The 25662-nt window shown below is 37.2% G+C and overlaps 1 protein-coding gene across 1 annotated transcript in view; it reads left to right on the forward strand.

Moving 5' to 3' along the window:
* The first annotated feature begins 1021 nt into the window (after window positions 1-1021).
* Window positions 1022-25662, forward strand: part of ADRA1D (adrenoceptor alpha 1D) — a 124269-nt gene continuing 99628 nt past the window's right edge. Inside the window, exon 1 of the mRNA XM_075261768.1 lies at window positions 1022-2408. Coding sequence (XP_075117869.1) covers window positions 1475-2408 — 934 coding nt within the window. The 5' untranslated portion in view covers window positions 1022-1474. The remainder of the gene's footprint in view (window positions 2409-25662) is intronic.

The following is a 25662-nucleotide window of genomic DNA, read 5'->3' on the forward strand; positions in this document are numbered from 1 at the left end:
GCAACATCCGCCTGAAGACACTTCACCCTCCGGACTAGGCCCATTCATTGTGTAGCGACACAAAGGGCCATTATACTAAATGTGGGGGACACTAAGGAGGCATTATACTGTGTAGGGGCACTAAGGGGGCATTATACTGTGTAGGGGCACAATACACTGTGTGGGGACACTAAGGGGTATTATACAGTTTGTGGGGGCAGTAAGGCAGTAGTATTAGGGGCTCACTGAGACATAACTTTGCTTGGGGCCCTAGAAATGCCCATGACAGCCACCATGCCCCATGCGTCCCCTTCTCCTCCTCTCAGTGGTGGCGTGCAGTGTATTTCTCCTGTGTCGGCCATATTACAGACACATCAGTCCGCCATCTGTCCTTAGTGACGCGCAGTAACACATTTATTCACGCTGGATACGTTTATTCTTGGCTATATTGTATTAGCCTAGCATATGATGGATTTGTGCTGGGACTACAAATCTCAGGATGCCTTCACAGTCCTTGCACTTTGCTGCAGGCAACCTCTAGATCTCCAGCTACAATGACTGAGCCTTCCCATCCTCTACACCACCTGTAGGCATGCTGGGACCTGTGGTTCCCTAAAATCTGTAACAGCGGACTCAGAGGAACAGCAGCAAAGCAACGCCTGGAGGCAGCGGAGAAGGAAATTCACTACACAAGCATCCTAATAAATCACTGTGGTAAACCTGGACTCTCAGGATGTTATTAGCGGGAACATTGACTTTACCAAAAACAAAGGAACTATCTGAGCAGGTTAAATGGGATCAGATGTAGCGAAAAAAGGAAAAAAATGTGGCAAATAAAGAAATAAGAAACAAAGTAGCAAAAACTGAAGCCTAGGCCTGACCTCTAGTGGCCACTCGGCAAAATGCAGGAGCCATTCAGAGGACTGTGAGAGTAACAGCTATCAAAGGAGGAGAGGGGAGGAGACCTGGCTGGCCAAGTGAATGAATTACAGCTCTGGGAGGCTTCCCCAGCCCTGCAAAGCTGCTGAGCCCATAGAGTGCCCCGAGCAGCTGCCATGGAGAGTGGAGGCAGGACCTGCAGGAAGCAGCAGGACCTGCAGGGCTCTTGCCCCCACTTAGGGTTTGGAGCATCACTGGGCTCCCACTGGGGAGGAGCTGCTGCCATCCCCACCGCTGCTGTGGTTGATTCAGACACAATGTCATGCATGGGAGGTGCATCACACTGCAAAAGTTTCTCATGAGTTCCTCACGCCTCCTGAATCCAAGCCTGTCAAAGCAGAAGCTCTGCTGGAGCATGTGGTACCAAGGAGTGATCGCAGAGATGGGACTTTATGGAGATGTCTTGAAAGGGACACTATGCCTGAACCTTCTTCTGCAAGGAGTTTGAGAACGGGCTCCTTCTCAGACCTGGCTTCTTCTCAGATCTGGATCCTTCTCAGCTTTGGATCCTTCTCACACCTGGATCCTTCTTACATGGAGAGGAGACTGAGTTAACATGACTTTATTCATCAATGAAAGCTTGTGGAACCATACAGAAGAGCAGGACCATCTGCTTGGTATCAATGGGACTGTCAATGGGACCTCCTTGGTTGATGGCTTGGACCTGCAGGCATGGAGTGTTGGCATTGTCTTGGCTGTTTTTATATTGTTTGCCATTGTGGGGAACATCATGGTCATCTTATCAGTGGCATGCAACAGGCAGCTCCAGACTGTCACCAACTACTTTATCATCAACCTGGCCATTGCGGACCTCCTGCTCAGTACCACGGTGCTGCCTTTCTCTGCCACCCTGGAGGTCCTGGGGTTTTGGGTCTTTGGCAGGATCTTCTGTGACATCTGGGCAGCTGTGGATGTCCTCTGCTGCACGGCCTCCATCATGAGTCTCTGTATCATATCCATTGACAGGTATGTAGGAGTCAAGCACTCTCTGAAATACCCAACCATTATGACAGAGAAGAAGGCTGTGGTCATTCTTATCATTCTGTGGGTTTCTTCCATGGTCATCTCCATTGGACCTCTCCTGGGATGGAAGGAGCCACCACCAGCAGATGACAGCCAGTGTAACATCACTCAGGAGCCCGGCTATGCCCTCTTCTCCTCTCTCTGCTCCTTCTACCTGCCCTTGTTGGTCATTCTTATCATGTACTTTAAAGTCTACATTGTGGCTAGAAGGACCACCAAGAGCCTAGAGGCCGGGGTCAAGAGGGAAAGGAACAAGTCCATGGAAGTTGTCCTCAGGATCCATTGCAGAAGTAGCGTCATGGGGGAGTCTACGTCCAGCTCCAGGTCCAAGGGACATACCTTCAGGAGTTCACTGTCTGTCAGACTTATTAAATTCTCCAGGGAGAAGAAAGCGGCCAAGACACTGGCTATAGTGGTGGGGGTATTTATTCTGTGCTGGCTGCCCTTCTTCATTGTGCTGCCCCTAGGTAAGTGGCCCCTGGAGGCCTGAAGGACCCCTCTATGGTGGTCGGGTGTGAGGGTAGTCAATGGGGTGGTGATGTGCAAGATGTGCTGTGTGAACTGCTTTATGGGTTGTGCAGATGGTGTTTTGGTTGGACATACAATAATACATACATACATACATACATATATGCATGCATACTGTACATACATACATATAACCATACTGTACATTCATATATAGTGTACATACATATATACATACATACATATATACATACATACATATAAACATACTGTACATACATATATATATAAACATACTGTACATACATATATACATATATACTGTACATACAGATATACATATAAAAATACATACATACATATATAAATACATACATACATATAAACATACTGTACATGCATGCATACATACATACATATATACTTATATGTGTTATACAGTGTCTCATACATGTATATAATATTTCAACATCCAGATATGCATTAATGTATGGAATTATCTTATAAAATAAGATAATCCCACTGTGAGACTATTAAAGGATTATTTTATCTTATAAGTTATATATACAGTACATACATTCTAGTTTTTACATATACATACAAGCAGTCATACACACAAGAATTTATACATACATGTATTCATTCATACATGTCATATGTACATATATATATATATATATATATATATACACATACTAGATATATATACCGTAAATACAAGAAGATATATATAGGTAGATTCGTACATACCTACATGCAATGGTGCATACATGTACACAATATATACTCTCTCTCTGTATATAGGTATATGCAACAAATGAATACAATGTATACACACATGCAGGTTGTTGTGTTGCCTTTGTTATAGCACATAGTTGTTGTTGTGTTGGTTTTCCATACATATATCCATCGCAGTCCACACTGCACTGTATACAGCGTGTGCTGGTGCTATATACAGGCTGTACCTTGTTGTGCTGGTTTTGGCTATAGATAGCTGCAGCTGGGTGACCGAGTGTGCTGCATTATATTATAATAGCGATAGTTATTATAATAGATTATGTTTCTGACAGTCCTGTGTACCATTATAGGATTGTGCCAAGTGACAACCTCAGCTCTGCTACCTGTGTACTTACATGTCAGTTAGTTGGTTCTCCTGTTATGTCTGTATACCATGCACAACAGATGTGATTATGTACACACGTGCATAGCGTCTAGTGTCTGATATTAGCACGTTTAGTAGAGCTGGGTTTGTCAAGTGCAATATAACACTTTATTAAAGATATTGAGCCTATATGTGTCTGCTCAATTTGCTAGATGTAGCAGATCTGAAGCCGTCCACTGGAATTATTAACCTTTATACAGTATCTAATCAGAATATGTAAACAATGGGGCAGCTAAGAGTTAAAGGACATATTCAGCTCTGCTACATCAGCATATGTTGTGTTGTTTTGGTCTGAGCTCCATCAGTCTGTTTCCTGTCCCCCTATGTCAGCAGTATACTAGTGATGCTGTGCAGCGTCTGTGCTGTCCTCTGTCACTGACACTTCATCTGCAGGAGATAAGCACAATAGGAGAAGACTTTGCTTCAGCAGTGATCTGCATTATACAGAGGAGATCAGAGGATGACGCTTTAAAGGGGACCTTTCACTACATCCAAAAACTCCAATTCTTTGCACCCCTCAATAGGCGCTGTTCCCCTGATTCTGGCGCAGTTGGAATTTTTTCTCTAGCCCTCACCATTCCTAAGCAATCATTGCTGTAAGTTTCAGCACCCAATTAGTCTCTCTACTGTCAAGTAGGTGGTCTTTGACTGGAGCAGATAGTCTGGGACCTGCCCTCCTGACAATACAGAGCCCAATTAACATATTGGTTGCTGAAACTAACGGTAATGATTGCTCGGGAACGGTGAGGGCTAGAAAAAAAATTCCAACTGTGCCAGAATCGGTGGAGCGGCGCCTTGAAGGGTGCATAGAGGTGGAGATGGTGACCGGTCCTCTGTAAGAGCAGATGTAGCAGAGCTGAATGTGTCATTTAAGATTTCTTGCTGAGTTATGCTAATGCATTGTGTAACAAAGTGCATGAGGATTAAAGAAAGAAAAGATGACTTTGTCAGCTCTGCTACATCCCTATCTAGAGATCTGCTCTCAGATGCAGCAGCCACAGCTTCAGGGGATCGTGCGGGAATCATTAACTGCTTCCATTCCAGTTGTCTTATCTCTTTAGATAACACAACCATCCTTTACTTAATTCTGCAGTTACAATGAATATTGTTATTGACGCATCAACCTACAGGTATAGCAGAGCTGAGTTTGTGATGTGACCCGATTCACTGTGTACTTTGAATGCTTATAAGGGTAGATTCACACCGTGCAGTTGCCGTTAATACTGCATCAAAATAAGGTGTGAATGCTTCTTTATTCTGACACCTTCTGTTAACACTTTGCATGCAATTTTGATGTAGTTTTGGTGCAAATTCTTCATTTTACAAGTAAAACACATCTAATCTGTAAAATCCGAAATGACATATTCAGCTCTGCTATATCCATCGAGAGAGAATGCTTTAAGATATCTCAATAGATAGATGTAGCAGAGCTGATTTTGCTATGTTTACCGCAGTTTAACACATTCGAGGCAATCCTGCTGCGTTATCTTACAACGTAACATGTTCAGCTCTGCTACATCGGCTCCGCGTCTTGTGCTTTCTATTAGATTGCTGAGATTTCTTGCCTGTCTATCATTATACCGGACACTGTGCTTATGTTTTATTGAGAATCTCCCAATCATTCATGAGAGGTTGTCAGATACCGGATAAGGTCGGAATTAAATGTCCATGACGCTGATTATTGAAGAACTACAAGTCACAGCATTTCAGGGTTGATTTGAGTCGGTGTCACCATTGACTACATAGGATGTATATTGGGAATCCGCTATAGAGGTGCTGGCAATCTAATATGGACAGGGGAGCGTGATTGGTCCACAATGTTGTCCTCATGGGGGAACAAATTTGTAAATTGTTACCTTTCCCCAATAATAAGGTGTCTCCTACTGAATAATTTACCAATTCAACACTGCATATCAACGATGGTGTTATCTCTCTTATGGCTAATGTCAGTGTCAGTCATAACTGCAGTTCTGAGATTCTATTCATAAGCCAAGCGGCTCAAGATGATCAAGGCTTAGTGCCAGACTGCTGCAAGCTATGGGGCGCAAGAGGTTAAAAATAGACTCAGTGCCAAGAACCCGGCTTGGCCTTTGATTATGTAAATATCAGTGTAGTGATAATGAGTATGTTATAGAACGCGCGGAGGTGCTTATGTAACCATCCCCTTAATGCCACTGTACAAGCCAGCCTTTATGTCAGGCCTATATCGTCATTGATCCGGGATAGACATAATAAGCATGCTTGGCACCTGGAAAGGTTCTCTGTGCCTGCCTGGCAACTAAGTGTGGTACCGAGCAGCGGGCAGACTGGAAATGCCAATCCCCTGGAGCGGGGGGAGGTCCGACTATTTATACCATTAGTCATCAATATAATCTGCACTTAGCAGAGGTGGGAAACCATATAGCTGATCATAGATAGATAGATAGATAGATAGATAGATAGATAGGAGATAGATAGATAGATAGATAGATAGGAGATAGATAGATAGGAGATAGATAGATAGATAGGAGATAGATAGATAGATAGATAGATAGATAGATAGATAGATAGATAGATAGGAGATAGATAGATAGATAGATAGATAGATAGATAGATAGATAGATAGGAGATAGATAGATAGATAGATAGCTAGATAGATAGATAGATAGATAGATAGATAGATAGATAGGAGATAGATAGATAGATAGATAGATAGGAGATAGATAGATAGATAGATAGATAGATAGATAGATAGATGATAGATAGATAGATAGATAGATAGATAGATAGGAGATAGATAGATAGATAGATAGATAGATAGATAGGAGATAGATAGATAGATAGATAGATAGATAGATAGGAGATAGATAGATAGATAGATAGCTAGATAGATAGATAGATAGATAGATAGATAGATAGGAGATAGATAGATAGATAGATAGATAGGAGATAGATAGATAGATAGATAGATAGATAGATAGATGATAGATAGATAGATAGATAGATAGATAGATAGGAGATAGATAGATAGATAGATAGATAGATAGATAGATAGATAGATAGGAGATAGATAGATAGATAGATAGATAGATAGATAGATAGATAGGAGATAGATAGATAGATAGATAGATAGATAGATAGATAGATAGGAGATAGATAGATAGATAGATAGATAGATAGATAGATGATAGATAGATAGATAGATAGATAGATAGATAGGAGATAGATAGATAGGAGATAGATAGATAGATAGATAGATAGATAGATAGGAGATAGATAGATAGATAGATAGATAGATAGATAGATAGATAGGAGATAGATAGATAGATAGATAGATAGATAGATAGGAGATAGATAGATAGATAGATAGATAGATAGATAGGAGATAGATAGATAGATAGATAGATAGATAGATAGATAGATAGGAGAGAGATAGATAGATAGATAGGAGATAGATAGATAGATAGATAGATAGATAGATAGGAGATAGATAGATAGATAGATAGATAGATAGATAGATAGATAGATAGGAGATAGATAGATAGATAGATAGATAGATAGATAGGAGATAGATAGATAGATAGATAGATAGATAGGAGAGAGATAGATAGATAGGAGATAGATAGATAGATAGATAGATAGATAGATAGATAGGAGATAGATAGATAGATAGATAGATAGATAGATAGGAGCTAGATAGATAGGAGATAGATAGATAGATAGATAGATAGATAGATAGGAGATAGATAGATAGGAGCTAGATAGATAGGAGATAGATAGATAGATAGATAGATAGATAGATAGATAGGAGATAGATAGATAGGAGATAGATAGATAGGAGATAGATAGATAGATAGGAGATAGATAGATAGATAGATAGATAGATAGATAGATAGATAGATAGATAGATAGAAGATAGATAGATGGATAGATAGAGGGATAGATAGTAGATAGATAGATAGATAGATAGGAGATAGATAGATAGATAGATAGATAGATAGATAGATAGATAGGAGATAGATAGATAGATAGATAGATAGATAGATAGATAGGAGATAGATAGATAGATAGATAGATAGATAGATAGATAGATAGATAGTAGATCCAGGCTTGTATGTAAAGTCAGTACGCAGAAACTTGACCCACGATGGCATGCAGCTGTGGATGACTTTAATACAACTCTTATTTTCGGGCTCCGACAATGAGTAAGAGATAACACAGGATATTACTAAGGGAATTCTTATAAGAGAATGAATGATAGAGAACTTACTTTAGCATCTTATTACGAGCCAAGAACACCACTCATAATGAGTTTATATGCGACAGGTATAAATTATACACCACACCTGTGCCCTGGGGTGAAAGGCGGCTCTTCCTTCAGTTTATAGGTTAACATGAGCATTCCTGCCTGGTGTGATACAAAGATTACTACAACTACAGACATGGCATATCTAGTACTTTCATAGATATTACATTCATATTGGCAAACATTGGCATGTAAAAGAAAATCAGCACTGCCACATTCACAGATTATACACACAACCCTCAGAATATAATACTACCACTATGTATAGGAATGTAACTGCTATAATACTGCCCCTATGTACAAGAATATAACTACTATAATACTGCTCCTATGTACAAGAATATAACTACTATAATACTGCTCCTATGTATAAGAATATAACTACTATAATACTACCTCCTATGTACAAGAATATAACTACTATAATACTGCTCCTATGTACAAGAATATAACTACTATAATACTGCTCCTATGTACAAGAATATAACTACTATAATACTGCTCCTATATACAAGAATATAACTACTATAATATTGCTGCTATGTACAAGAATATAACTACTATAATACTGCTCCTATGTACAAGAATATAACTACTATAATACTACCTCCTATGTATAAGAATATAACTACTATAATACTACCTCCTATGTACAAGAATATAACTACTATAATAGTACTCCTATGTACAAGATTATAACTACTATAATACTGCTCCTATGTACAAGAATATAACTACTATAATACTGCTCCTATGTACAAGAATATAACTACTATAATACTACTCCTATGTACAAGAATATAACTACTATAATACTGCTCCTATGTATAAGAATATAACTACTATAATACTGCTCCTATGTATAAGAATATAACTACTATAATACTACCTCCTATGTACAAGAATATAACTACTATAATACTGCTCCTATGTACAAGAATATAACTACTATAATACTGCTCCTATGTACAAGAATATAACTACTATAATACTACTCCTATGTACAAGAATATAACTACTATAATACTGCTCCTATGTATAAGAATATAACTACTATAATACTAATCCTATGTACAAGAATATAACTACTATAATACTGCTCCTATGTACAAGAATATAACTACTATAATACTGCTCCTATGTATAAGAATATAACTACTATAATACTACCTCCTATGTACAAGAATATAACTACTATAATACTGCTCCTATGTACAAGAATATAACTACTATAATACTGCTCCTATGTACAAGAATATAACTACTATAATACTGCTCCTATATACAAGAATATAACTACTATAATATTGCTGCTATGTACAAGAATATAACTACTATAATACTGCTCCTATGTACAAGAATATAACTACTATAATACTACCTCCTATGTACAAGAATATAACTACTATAATACTGCTCCGATGTACAAGAATATAACTACTATAATACTGCTCCTATGTACAAGAATATAACTACTATAATACTGCTCCTATATACAAGAATATAACTACTATAATATTGCTGCTATGTACAAGAATATAACTACTATAATACTGCTCCTATGTACAAGAATATAACTACTATAATACTACCTCCTATGTATAAGAATATAACTACTATAATACTACCTCCTATGTACAAGAATATAACTACTATAATAGTACTCCTATGTACAAGATTATAACTACTATAATACTGCTCCTATGTACAAGAATATAACTACTATAATACTGCTCCTATGTACAAGAATATAACTACTATAATACTACTCCTATGTACAAGAATATAACTACTATAATACTGCTCCTATGTATAAGAATATAACTACTATAATACTACCTCCTATGTACAAGAATATAACTACTATAATACTGCTCCTATGTACAAGAATATAACTACTATAATACTACTCCTATGTACAAGAATATAACTACTATAATACTGCTCCTATGTATAAGAATATAACTACTATAATACTAATCCTATGTACAAGAATATAACTACTATAATACTGCTCCTATGTACGAGAATATAACTACTATAATACTACCTCCTATGTACAAGAATATAACTACTATAATACTGCTCCTATGTACAAGAATATAACTACTATAATACTGCTCCTATGTACAAGAATATAACTACTATAATACTACCTCCTATGTACAAGAATATAACTACTATAATACTGCTCCTATGTACAAGAATATAACTACTATAATACTGCTCCTATGTACAAGAATATAACTACTATAATACTACTCCTATGTGCAAGAATATAACTGCTATAATACTACCTCCTATGTACAAGAATATAACTACTATAATACTACTCCTATGTACAAGAATATAACTGCTATAATACTACCTCCTATGTACAAGAATATAACTACTATAATACTGCTCCTATGTACAAGAATATAACTACTATAATACTGCTCCTATGTACAAGAATATAACTACTATAATACTGCTCCTATATGCAAGAATATAACTACTATAATACTACCTCCTATGTACAAGAATATAACTACTATAATACTGCTCCTATGTACAAGAATATAACTACTATAATACTGCTCCTATGTACAAGAATATAACTACTATAATACTACCTCCTATGTATAAGAATATAACTACTATAATACTACCTCCTATGTACAAGAATATAACTACTATAATACTACTCCTATGTGCAAGAATATAACTACTATAATACTACTCCTATGTACAAGAATATAACTACTATAATACTACTCCTATGTGCAAGAATATAACTACTATAATACTACTCCTATGTACAAGAATATAACTGCTATAATACTACCTCCTATGTATAAGAATATAACTGCTATAATACTACCTCCTATGTACAAGAATATAACTACTATAATACTGCTCCTATGTACAAGAATATAGTGCATGAGGATTAAAGAAAGAAAAGATGACTTTGTCAGCTCTGCTACATCCCTATCTAGAGATCTGCTCTCAGATGCAGCAGCCACAGCTTCAGGGGATCGTGCGGGAATCATTAACTGCTTCCATTCCAGTTGTCTTATCTCTTTAGATAACACAACCATCCTTTACTTAATTCTGCAGTTACAATGAATATTGTTATTGACGCATCAACCTACAGGTATAGCAGAGCTGAGTTTGTGATGTGACCCGATTCACTGTGTACTTTGAATGCTTATAAGGGTAGATTCACACCGTGCAGTTGCCGTTAATACTGCATCAAAATAAGGTGTGAATGCTTCTTTATTCTGACACCTTCTGTTAACACTTTGCATGCAATTTTGATGTAGTTTTGGTGCAAATTCTTCATTTTACAAGTAAAACACATCTAATCTGTAAAATCCGAAATGACATATTCAGCTCTGCTATATCCATCGAGAGAGAATGCTTTAAGATATCTCAATAGATAGATGTAGCAGAGCTGATTTTGCTATGTTTACCGCAGTTTAACACATTCGAGGCAATCCTGCTGCGTTATCTTACAACGTAACATGTTCAGCTCTGCTACATCGGCTCCGCGTCTTGTGCTTTCTATTAGATTGCTGAGATTTCTTGCCTGTCTATCATTATACCGGACACTGTGCTTATGTTTTATTGAGAATCTCCCAATCATTCATGAGAGGTTGTCAGATACCGGATAAGGTCGGAATTAAATGTCCATGACGCTGATTATTGAAGAACTACAAGTCACAGCATTTCAGGGTTGATTTGAGTCGGTGTCACCATTGACTACATAGGATGTATATTGGGAATCCGCTATAGAGGTGCTGGCAATCTAATATGGACAGGGGAGCGTGATTGGTCCACAATGTTGTCCTCATGGGGGAACAAATTTGTAAATTGTTACCTTTCCCCAATAATAAGGTGTCTCCTACTGAATAATTTACCAATTCAACACTGCATATCAACGATGGTGTTATCTCTCTTATGGCTAATGTCAGTGTCAGTCATAACTGCAGTTCTGAGATTCTATTCATAAGCCAAGCGGCTCAAGATGATCAAGGCTTAGTGCCAGACTGCTGCAAGCTATGGGGCGCAAGAGGTTAAAAATAGACTCAGTGCCAAGAACCCGGCTTGGCCTTTGATTATGTAAATATCAGTGTAGTGATAATGAGTATGTTATAGAACGCGCGGAGGTGCTTATGTAACCATCCCCTTAATGCCACTGTACAAGCCAGCCTTTATGTCAGGCCTATATCGTCATTGATCCGGGATAGACATAATAAGCATGCTTGGCACCTGGAAAGGTTCTCTGTGCCTGCCTGGCAACTAAGTGTGGTACCGAGCAGCGGGCAGACTGGAAATGCCAATCCCCTGGAGCGGGGGGAGGTCCGACTATTTATACCATTAGTCATCAATATAATCTGCACTTAGCAGAGGTGGGAAACCATATAGCTGATCATAGATAGATAGATAGATAGATAGATAGATAGATAGATAGATAGGAGATAGATAGATAGGAGATAGATAGATAGATAGATAGCTAGATAGATAGATAGATAGATAGATAGATAGATAGGAGATAGATAGATAGATAGATAGATAGGAGATAGATAGATAGATAGATAGATAGATAGATAGATGATAGATAGATAGATAGATAGATAGATAGATAGGAGATAGATAGATAGATAGATAGATAGATAGATAGATAGATAGATAGGAGATAGATAGATAGATAGATAGATAGATAGATAGATAGATAGGAGATAGATAGATAGATAGATAGATAGATAGATAGATAGGAGATAGATAGATAGATAGATAGATAGATAGATAGATGATAGATAGATAGATAGATAGATAGATAGATAGGAGATAGATAGATAGGAGATAGATAGATAGATAGATAGATAGATAGGAGATAGATAGATAGATAGATAGATAGATAGATAGATAGATAGGAGATAGATAGATAGATAGATAGATAGATAGATAGGAGATAGATAGATAGATAGATAGATAGATAGATAGGAGATAGATAGATAGATAGATAGATAGATAGATAGATAGATAGGAGAGAGATAGATAGATAGATAGGAGATAGATAGATAGATAGATAGATAGATAGATAGGAGATAGATAGATAGATAGATAGATAGATAGATAGATAGATAGGAGATAGATAGATAGATAGATAGATAGATAGATAGGAGATAGATAGATAGATAGATAGATAGATAGGAGAGAGATAGATAGATAGGAGATAGATAGATAGATAGATAGATAGATAGATAGATAGGAGATAGATAGATAGATAGATAGATAGATAGATAGGAGCTAGATAGATAGGAGATAGATAGATAGATAGATAGATAGATAGATAGGAGATAGATAGATAGGAGCTAGATAGATAGGAGATAGATAGATAGATAGATAGATAGATAGATAGATAGGAGATAGATAGATAGGAGATAGATAGATAGGAGATAGATAGATAGATAGGAGATAGATAGATAGATAGATAGATAGATAGATAGATAGAAGATAGATAGATGGATAGATAGAGGGATAGATAGTAGATAGATAGATAGATAGATAGGAGATAGATAGATAGATAGATAGATAGATAGATAGATAGGAGATAGATAGATAGATAGATAGATAGATAGATAGATAGGAGATAGATAGATAGATAGATAGATAGATAGATAGATAGATAGATAGATAGTAGATCCAGGCTTGTATGTAAAGTCAGTACGCAGAAACTTGACCCACGATGGCATGCAGCTGTGGATGACTTTAATACAACTCTTATTTTCGGGCTCCGACAATGAGTAAGAGATAACACAGGATATTACTAAGGGAATTCTTATAAGAGAATGAATGATAGAGAACTTACTTTAGCATCTTATTACGAGCCAAGAACACCACTCATAATGAGTTTATATGCGACAGGTATAAATTATACACCACACCTGTGCCCTGGGGTGAAAGGCGGCTCTTCCTTCAGTTTATAGGTTAACATGAGCATTCCTGCCTGGTGTGATACAAAGATTACTACAACTACAGACATGGCATATCTAGTACTTTCATAGATATTACATTCATATTGGCAAACATTGGCATGTAAAAGAAAATCAGCACTGCCACATTCACAGATTATACACACAACCCTCAGAATATAATACTACCACTATGTATAGGAATGTAACTGCTATAATACTGCCCCTATGTACAAGAATATAACTACTATAATACTGCTCCTATGTACAAGAATATAACTACTATAATACTGCTCCTATGTATAAGAATATAACTACTATAATACTACCTCCTATGTACAAGAATATAACTACTATAATACTGCTCCTATGTACAAGAATATAACTACTATAATACTGCTCCTATGTACAAGAATATAACTACTATAATACTGCTCCTATATACAAGAATATAACTACTATAATATTGCTGCTATGTACAAGAATATAACTACTATAATACTGCTCCTATGTACAAGAATATAACTACTATAATACTACCTCCTATGTATAAGAATATAACTACTATAATACTACCTCCTATGTACAAGAATATAACTACTATAATAGTACTCCTATGTACAAGATTATAACTACTATAATACTGCTCCTATGTACAAGAATATAACTACTATAATACTGCTCCTATGTACAAGAATATAACTACTATAATACTACTCCTATGTACAAGAATATAACTACTATAATACTGCTCCTATGTATAAGAATATAACTACTATAATACTGCTCCTATGTATAAGAATATAACTACTATAATACTACCTCCTATGTACAAGAATATAACTACTATAATACTGCTCCTATGTACAAGAATATAACTACTATAATACTGCTCCTATGTACAAGAATATAACTACTATAATACTACTCCTATGTACAAGAATATAACTACTATAATACTGCTCCTATGTATAAGAATATAACTACTATAATACTAATCCTATGTACAAGAATATAACTACTATAATACTGCTCCTATGTACAAGAATATAACTACTATAATACTGCTCCTATGTATAAGAATATAACTACTATAATACTACCTCCTATGTACAAGAATATAACTACTATAATACTGCTCCTATGTACAAGAATATAACTACTATAATACTGCTCCTATGTACAAGAATATAACTACTATAATACTGCTCCTATATACAAGAATATAACTACTATAATATTGCTGCTATGTACAAGAATATAACTACTATAATACTGCTCCTATGTACAAGAATATAACTACTATAATACTACCTCCTATGTACAAGAATATAACTACTATAATACTGCTCCGATGTACAAGAATATAACTACTATAATACTGCTCCTATGTACAAGAATATAACTACTATAATACTGCTCCTATATACAAGAATATAACTACTATAATATTGCTGCTATGTACAAGAATATAACTACTATAATACTGCTCCTATGTACAAGAATATAACTACTATAATACTACCTCCTATGTATAAGAATATAACTACTATAATACTACCTCCTATGTACAAGAATATAACTACTATAATAGTACTCCTATGTACAAGATTATAACTACTATAATACTGCTCCTATGTACAAGAATATAACTACTATAATACTGCTCCTATGTACAAGAATATAACTACTATAATACTACTCCTATGTACAAGAATATAACTACTATAATACTGCTCCTATGTATAAGAATATAACTACTATAATACTACCTCCTATGTACAAGAATATAACTACTATAATACTGCTCCTATGTACAAGAATATAACTACTATAATACTACTCCTATGTACAAGAATATAACTACTATAATACTGCTCCTATGTATAAGAATATAACTACTATAATACTAATCCTATGTACAAGAATATAACTACTATAATACTGCTCCTATGTACGAGAATATAACTACTATAATACTACCTCCTATGTACAAGAATATAACTACTATAATACTGCTCCTATGTACAAGAATATAACTACTATAATACTGCTCCTATGTACAAGAATATAACTACTATAATACTACCTCCTATGTACAAGAATATAACTACTATAATACTGCTCCTATGTACAAGAATATAACTACTATAATACTGCTCCTATGTACAAGAATATAACTACTATAATACTACTCCTATGTGCAAGAATATAACTGCTATAATACTACCTCCTATGTACAAGAATATAACTACTATAATACTACTCCTATGTACAAGAATATAACTGCTATAATACTACCTCCTATGTACAAGAATATAACTACTATAATACTGCTCCTATGTACAAGAATATAACTACTATAATACTGCTCCTATGTACAAGAATATAACTACTATAATACTGCTCCTATATGCAAGAATATAACTACTATAATACTACCTCCTATGTACAAGAATATAACTACTATAATACTGCTCCTATGTACAAGAATATAACTACTATAATACTGCTCCTATGTACAAGAATATAACTACTATAATACTACCTCCTATGTATAAGAATATAACTACTATAATACTACCTCCTATGTACAAGAATATAACTACTATAATACTACTCCTATGTGCAAGAATATAACTACTATAATACTACTCCTATGTACAAGAATATAACTACTATAATACTACTCCTATGTGCAAGAATATAACTACTATAATACTACTCCTATGTACAAGAATATAACTGCTATAATACTACCTCCTATGTATAAGAATATAACTGCTATAATACTACCTCCTATGTACAAGAATATAACTACTATAATACTGCTCCTATGTACAAGAATATAGTGCATGAGGATTAAAGAAAGAAAAGATGACTTTGTCAGCTCTGCTACATCCCTATCTAGAGATCTGCTCTCAGATGCAGCAGCCACAGCTTCAGGGGATCGTGCGGGAATCATTAACTGCTTCCATTCCAGTTGTCTTATCTCTTTAGATAACACAACCATCCTTTACTTAATTCTGCAGTTACAATGAATATTGTTATTGACGCATCAACCTACAGGTATAGCAGAGCTGAGTTTGTGATGTGACCCGATTCACTGTGTACTTTGAATGCTTATAAGGGTAGATTCACACCGTGCAGTTGCCGTTAATACTGCATCAAAATAAGGTGTGAATGCTTCTTTATTCTGACACCTTCTGTTAACACTTTGCATGCAATTTTGATGTAGTTTTGGTGCAAATTCTTCATTTTACAAGTAAAACACATCTAATCTGTAAAATCCGAAATGACATATTCAGCTCTGCTATATCCATCGAGAGAGAATGCTTTAAGATATCTCAATAGATAGATGTAGCAGAGCTGATTTTGCTATGTTTACCGCAGTTTAACACATTCGAGGCAATCCTGCTGCGTTATCTTACAACGTAACATGTTCAGCTCTGCTACATCGGCTCCGCGTCTTGTGCTTTCTATTAGATTGCTGAGATTTCTTGCCTGTCTATCATTATACCGGACACTGTGCTTATGTTTTATTGAGAATCTCCCAATCATTCATGAGAGGTTGTCAGATACCGGATAAGGTCGGAATTAAATGTCCATGACGCTGATTATTGAAGAACTACAAGTCACAGCATTTCAGGGTTGATTTGAGTCGGTGTCACCATTGACTACATAGGATGTATATTGGGAATCCGCTATAGAGGTGCTGGCAATCTAATATGGACAGGGGAGCGTGATTGGTCCACAATGTTGTCCTCATGGGGGAACAAATTTGTAAATTGTTACCTTTCCCCAATAATAAGGTGTCTCCTACTGAATAATTTACCAATTCAACACTGCATATCAACGATGGTGTTATCTCTCTTATGGCTAATGTCAGTGTCAGTCATAACTGCAGTTCTGAGATTCTATTCATAAGCCAAGCGGCTCAAGATGATCAAGGCTTAGTGCCAGACTGCTGCAAGCTATGGGGCGCAAGAGGTTAAAAATAGACTCAGTGCCAAGAACCCGGCTTGGCCTTTGATTATGTAAATATCAGTGTAGTGATAATGAGTATGTTATAGAACGCGCGGAGGTGCTTATGTAACCATCCCCTTAATGCCACTGTACAAGCCAGCCTTTATGTCAGGCCTATATCGTCATTGATCCGGGATAGACATAATAAGCATGCTTGGCACCTGGAAAGGTTCTCTGTGCCTGCCTGGCAACTAAGTGTGGTACCGAGCAGCGGGCAGACTGGAAATGCCAATCCCCTGGAGCGGGGGGAGGTCCGACTATTTATACCATTAGTCATCAATATAATCTGCACTTAGCAGAGGTGGGAAACCATATAGCTGATCATAGATAGATAGATAGATAGATAGATAGATAGATAGATAGATAGGAGATAGATAGATAGGAGATAGATAGATAGATAGATAGATAGATAGATAGATAGATAGGAGATAGATAGTCTATAGTAGTAAAGGGAGAACTTATCATAGAGCGCGGTCCAGGCCTGTTCCCCATGTTGTTTCTGTGATAAACTCATGTTTGGTGTTACATTAAGTTTATCCGTCGGATGGAATGCTTCATGGACGTGCCGCTCACAGATCCAGCCTCACGTCTGCTCAATATCAAGACTTTCTATCCAGAAACCACCAAAAATTTGGCACCTTCTGCAACACTATAGCGGTGCCTGTAGAGTACGTGATATCAGGCTTATAATCTTAGCGCAATGTATGATGGTGGCTCTCATAACAGCAGGCAATAAGACCTTCTTGGAAAAAAATAAATTACTCTAGCGCCACCTTATGGGAGGTAGCTCCTATAGGTCAACAACTTCTTTTTCTGAAAGCTAAAAGCATAGTCTGGGAACAACGCCAGGCCAGAATATCTTCATCCAAACGGAAGAGGGACCCATCCGGAAACAGCTATTTCTAGGTTATTGCCACTCATTACATTAAAGCAGGGTTCTAGCTGTCGGGGTGAGAAGTCCTAGACATGGGTCAGAAGGGGCACTATATCAATAAATTACACTTTATGGTAAATTAATGAATGAGCCTAAAACCTTCCTTAAAGTGCAGGCTGTCAGGGTCTGGGGTTACTAGGTGGGGTGGCATGGACACACAAGTCCAGTTTCTTTAGTCCAAAAGAAAGGTAGAGTTTATTTTCACTCTAAAAAAGGTAGTGCAGCAACAAAAGGAACCAATACAAAAATAAATACCTGCCCGGCTAGGCTCTAACTAAACATAGAATAGGTTACCTCACCTAGAAGAACAGAAATCCAAAAGCCAGTACAATCATTCAGGACACAGCTCCAAAAATATGACCTTGGCTTTGGCAGGGCTTGGCTGGAGAGCAAATAATAATAAAATGTATTATTATTATTATTATTATTATTATTAGCTCTCCAGCCAAGCCCTGCCAAAGTATTGCTGCTGGAGCTGGCTTCTTAAGCCTCCTTGATGAGGAGAATCTCTGCAGAAGAGTCGCTGCTGGAACATCCCCAAAGTGTGGACTGGAGGGGGGTGGAATGACAGGTCCCACTACCAATCTACCTGCCATTCCTAAAAATCCAGCCCTGTAACCGGAACTTTGAAATAACACTCAGCAGACAATAGTTATCTGCTGAGAAATGTTCTTCCTGGAGTTTTCTCATCTCACCTACCTTAGTAGTCTGGGTGAGATGTACACCCCCTCCATTACCTGACCAGCCATCGGCTTACAAGGCATAATAACTTCTACTGTGTATCCAGTATATGAATAGCCTCATACTGCTCATATGTACAAGAACTTCTATAATACTACCTCCTATGTACAAGAATATAACTACTATAATACTACTCCTATGTACAAGAATATAACTACTATAATACTGCTCCTATGTACAAGAATATAACTACTATAATACTACCTCCTATGTACAAGAATATAACTACTATAATACTGCTCCTATGTACAAGAATATAACTACTATAATACTACTCCTATGTACAAGAATATAACTACTATAATACTACTCCTATGTACAAGAATATAACTACTATAATACTACTCCTATGTACAAGAATATAACTACTATAATACTACCTCCTATGTACAAGAATATAACTACTATAATACTACTCCTATGTACAAGAATATAACTACTATAATACTACCTCCTATGTACAAGAATATAACTACTATAATACTGCTCCTATGTACAAGAATATAACTACTATAATACTGCTCCTATGTACAAGAATATAACTACTATAATACTGTATCTTATGTACAAGAATATAACTACTATAATACTGCTCCTATGTACAAGAATATAACTACTATAATACTACTCCTATGTACAAGAATATAACTACTATAATACTGTATCTTATGTACAAGAATATTACTACTATAATACTACCTCCTATGTACAAGAATATAACTACTATAATACTGCTACTATGTACAAGAATATAACTACTATAATACTACTCCTATGTACAAGAATATAACTACTATAATACTACTCCTATGTACAAGAATATAACTACTATAATACTACTCCTATGTACAAGAATATAACTACTATAATACTGCTCCTATGTACAAGAATATAACTACTATAATACTGCTCCTATGTACAAGAATATAACTACTATAATACTGCTCCTATGTACAAGAATATAACTACTATAATACTGCTCCTATGTACAAGAATATAACTACTATAATACTGCTCCTATGTACAAGAATATAACTACTATAATACTGCTCCTATGTACAAGAATATAACTACTATAATACTGCTCCTATGTACAAGAATATAACTACTATAATACTGCTCCTATGTACAAGAATATAACTACTATAATACTGCTCCTATGTACAAGAATATAACTACTATAATACTACTCCTATGTACAAGAATATAACTACTATAATACTGCTCCTATGTACAAGAATATAACTACTATAATACTACTCCTATGTACAAGAATATAACTACTATAATACTGCTCCTATGTACAAGAATATAACTACTATAATACTACTCCTATGTACAAGAATATAACTACTATAATACGGCCCCCTATGTACAAGAATACATTTATATATCTGGCTTTCTCAGTATTTGATGTAGGTTCTTAGTCCCCCTCACACATTTTTCGGCAGCATTATAGTGCACCCTGTACGGTCTATTTGCAGTGCAGTGTATGGAGACAGAGCGTCCTTCCACAGACCGCAGATTGCGTGATAGCAGTGATTGGTATCTGTATCCGGGACGTGCCTGGTAAATCCCTGTGATTGTGAGCTATGTAGTTGTGTTTCGCTCTGGCCACATAGGTTTATATTGCATTTTCCGCCACATGGTAACAATTGTGGGCCAATTATGAGGCAGCGCGCCGGCGGTGTCATATTCAGGACAGTCAGTTTATGGTCTGGACTTATCTTATTAGTCGGGAAATTAAAATTCTCTTAATAGATTTCCTTCCTTGCATATAAATGAGGGCATTTAGACTTTGAGCAGGATTTAGCGCTGATATTTGGCATATTATGCAGGACAATGGAGAGCGATGAACCGGGAATATGGGACATTATATTGTGCGGCACAGTACAATGGGGGAGGGGCGTTAAAGGGGTAATCCAGCCATGGGAGATCTGTATACTGGAGATATATAGAAGTCATCATGGAGTCCATGAGCTTGGGTAAGACGTTTCTATGTATGATCAGAATTTAAGGGTAAGTCCAACCAAATTTAGTCTTCATGGCCTTATGGGGGTGAAACGCTGTCAGTCCCCCACTAATCTAAGATTGATGCCTTTTCAAAAATACGGAGCACCCCTTTAACTCTGGATCACTACTACTCCTCAATACATACCGAGGTCTACTCTTTTGGTAGAAAAAATGGGGACAGATACAGTAAAATTGAGAAAATTCCAACGTTCAAGTCATAAAAGACATTTTTCTTGGTATTGAGGCCACCAGATGGCGCTGTGTTTCGCCACTTCCCCTAAAAATCTATAAAACTGCCGATATTTCAAGCAACACAAACCTATAGTTTTAATTTATGGCATTGTTATCCGAAAGGACAAGCTTCGCAGACTTAATCCTTGATGTATCACCGGCCGTCCTCCGATAAATGGGATTATAGTTGGGATCGTAGCTTTGTCTAGAAGAATCCGTCCACGCTTCTAATGATCTAATTACCATCCCATGTCATGAACCATCCCGCTTATTGATATGCTCCGCCAGCATCGTAGCCTCCGCTCATTTCTCACTGTCTGATACCATTTCCTATCTTGTTAGCTTGTTACTAGGTAGTTCCTTGGGGTCGCTTTGTTTGTGTTCCCGTCTTCACATTTTGTTCTTGAGATCTGAACAGAGAATACGACCTTTAGAGAGAAGAAATAAAAGTTCCGTAATATGTAATGCAGTTTATGGAGGGGGGATGTCAGACAATACGTGTGAGTAAATTACGCCGGGATGTTCTAATGAGAAACTTCAGCTCTGAACAGATGTTCTCCGTAATGAGAAGCGATGGTTCCTCAGCTTTTCTAGAACAACTAGTTATGATCTGGTTTCTGCAATTCTAAGAGGAAGACTCAACCCTTTCCTATAAGATCTATGACTATGCCACTCAGCTAGCTCCAGAACATTGGTGCCCTAAACTAGTTGGTCTAGTGGAGGAGAATCCAGAAATACGTTGGACGTATGGTTCTTATGGGAGAAGATTAAATATATCAGGGAGGCTACATCTACGAGTATGAAGGCCAGGCAGATCCAGGATATTGTGCCGTATTATTGTGCCTTAATATTGTCAAGACAAGTCTAGAAATGGAGGTCAAACAGGATCAAGGATGTGGTACATTGGTCAAGCAGGACAGGTCACTACAGATCAAGCTCAGAATGTCAAAAAGTCATTATTGAATATACCAAGGAGGTTTTATCTACCAGGTATTCTAGAGTATGAAGGTCAGGCTGGACCAGGATATCGGGAACGTAGATGTAATGTAGTCAAGACAAGTCTAGAAACGGAGGTCAAACAAGACCAGGAGAATCTAAAGAATATACCAATGTTTTATCTACCAGGTATTCTAGAGTATGAAGGTCAGGCTGGACCAGGATATCAGGAACGTAGATGTAATGTAGTCAAGACAAGTCTAGAAACGGAGGTCAAACAGGATCAAGAATGTGGTACATTGGTCAAGCAGGACAGGTCACTACAGATCAAGCTCATAATGTGAAAAAGTCATTATTGAATATACCAAGGTTTTATCTACCAGGTATTCTAGAGTATGAAGGTCGGGCTGGACCAGGATATCGGGAACATAGGTGTAATGTAGTCAAGACAAGTCTAGAAATGGAGGTCAAACAAGACCAGGAGAATCTAAAGAATCTACCAAGGTTTTATCTACCAGGTATTCTAGAGTATGAAGGTCGGGCTGGACCAGGATATCAGGAACGTAGATGTAATGTAGTCAAGACAAGTCTAGAAACGGAGGTCAAACTGGATCAAGGATGTGGTACATTGGTCAAGCTAGACAGGTCACTACAGATCAAGCTCAGAATGTCAAAAAGTCATTATTGAATATACCAAGGAGGTTTTATCTACCAGGTATTCTAGAGTACGAAGGTTGGGCTGGACCAGGATATCGGGAACGTAGATGTAATGTAGTCAAGACAAGTCTAGACACGGAGGTCAAACAAGACCAGGAGACTCTAAAGAGAAATCAAGTAAGCCAAGTCACTAGAAGTCATAAAGTCATTATTAAATATACCATGGAAGATAGATCAACAAGCCCGGGATTCCATAATGTCATGAAACAGGCCAATGGGAAGGTCAGGCAGAATGGAGATAGTAGTAGACATTATCTTTTTGTAGTCAAGGGTCTACAACTTAAGATTAGTTTGAAACGTCCCATCGCTACAGGTCAAGTTGAAGAAGTTGTCTCATTGAGGTCTACGTGAGAGTTTTCTAGACATACTCAATGTAATTTAGCAATCTATCGACGCCACTTTTCTGGCATAGAGGGATGATATTGTACCCTTTCCACCACACAAACTATTCTGAACCTTGCTTTACACGTTGCGTTGATATGGGCATGACATGATGGACCTGGATGGAGATGCCTCAACCCAACATTTTTTAGTTTTTGGTGTTAGTTTTAATGGAAGTCGATGTCTATTCCCTCACTGGTGTAGATTTTCATTCTGGGGCACGGGTGACGCCAATATACTGCAGTGAGGGACTCGTGATACACCAATGGTGCGGAACTGGTTAATGGCGGTCCTGGAGATACATAGTGAAGAACTGAAGCTCTCAGTATCTCAGGAAGATTGAGCTTTAGTTTAATGCCCTTGATTTATAAGACTAAGATTGGATTTAGGATAAATTCCCTCTTATAAACCATCAGTAATCCTCGGCTCCCGCTGCCTGGATCCCATGTACAGGCCGATAGAAAGCATCTGTAGATGACAAGGCGACTTCTCCATTGAGTCACGAGCTGGTAATTGATTGGTTAATAATGACACAGGACGCATCTGTTTGGATTTACGGGGCCTTGTTGTTATGGAAGGCTGCAGCGTAATAAGAGACAATCCTCGATCCTTGCACCGTATATCACAGCTGGGATGACATATTGTTGAATGGGGCGCTGCGGTGTCTGGAGTGTAGACAACAGAAGATGAGCGCAGCCTTGTAATAAGACCTGGCGTTGCGAGAGGTTTTCTATATCCATAGATATGACTGCCAGAATCTAGTTGGTTGTCGACTGCTACACTGTGGGGTAGATATGGTAATACAAATGCACCATTTGGGGTAATATGTGCCCAAAAAAACTGGCCTACATGGGTGCTTCTGGTGTAGATGGGTGTTCATCTTTGCCAAACAATCTTTTCTTGCACCAAGAAAGTGACAAATGCCCTGTTCTGCCCCTCAATCACCAATTACTGCGAATTGGGGTGGGGATCGAGGAGGGGATGTCTCAATGTGGGGCACTGGCCTTGTATAAGGAATCTAGGTCAGTTTCGATGTGTTTTAGACACATACAACAGGTGAGGGTTGTTGGAGCAAAACACGCAAATTTGTGTGGCAAAAAATGGGCCAACATTTTGGAAAATGCCCAATTTTTTTTATGTTAGTGGTGTCTAAAAGACAGGGGGGAAATTTATCAGGAACAATGCTTCTAAATTTTGGTGCAATTTTCACCAATTTTTTTTTCAAAAGCCAGGTTTGCATTTGCACTGGGCTCTGGGGACTCGAACAGCAGAGAGCCCATACACTAAAATAGGGGTCACCCGCAGACCCATAGACTCTAATGGGGTCCACCAGTTGCACGTCGGGTTCCGCAGTTTTTATATTGAAACCAGTGGAGAGAGAAGTCCTTCATGCAGGACTTTACTCTCCACGGATTTTCGGAGGAGACGCTGACTGTGAACCTAGCCTTACATGTCTTGCACCACATATATGATGTGTTTTAGGCAGATTTTGTAGATTTTGCTGCAGTTTTTTGAGCCAAAACCAAGAATGGCTATAAAAGGAATGGGAAATGTATCGAAAGTTCTTCTACCGTCTGCTCAATCCACTCCTGGTTTTGGCTCAAAGAAAATGCATCAAAATCTGCATCAAATAAGTTTAAGACTGTCTTAGTCTAGGTTTGCACTGTCTAAATTTTAGAAAACCTTATCTCCAGCCCTACAAGCTACTGTGTTTTATCTTTATAGGCAACTGCCACTAGAGGGAGCTTAGGAGCCTACTGTATACTGTTTAAACATTTCAGTAGAATTCTACACTCCCCCTAGTGGTCATTTATGTGTATGAATGCATGATACATAGTTGTGTGCGCACACGTCTACATACATTGAT

Source organism: Leptodactylus fuscus, chromosome 1 (assembly GCF_031893055.1).
Source record: "Leptodactylus fuscus isolate aLepFus1 chromosome 1, aLepFus1.hap2, whole genome shotgun sequence".
Taxonomy (NCBI): Eukaryota; Metazoa; Chordata; class Amphibia; order Anura; family Leptodactylidae; genus Leptodactylus; species Leptodactylus fuscus.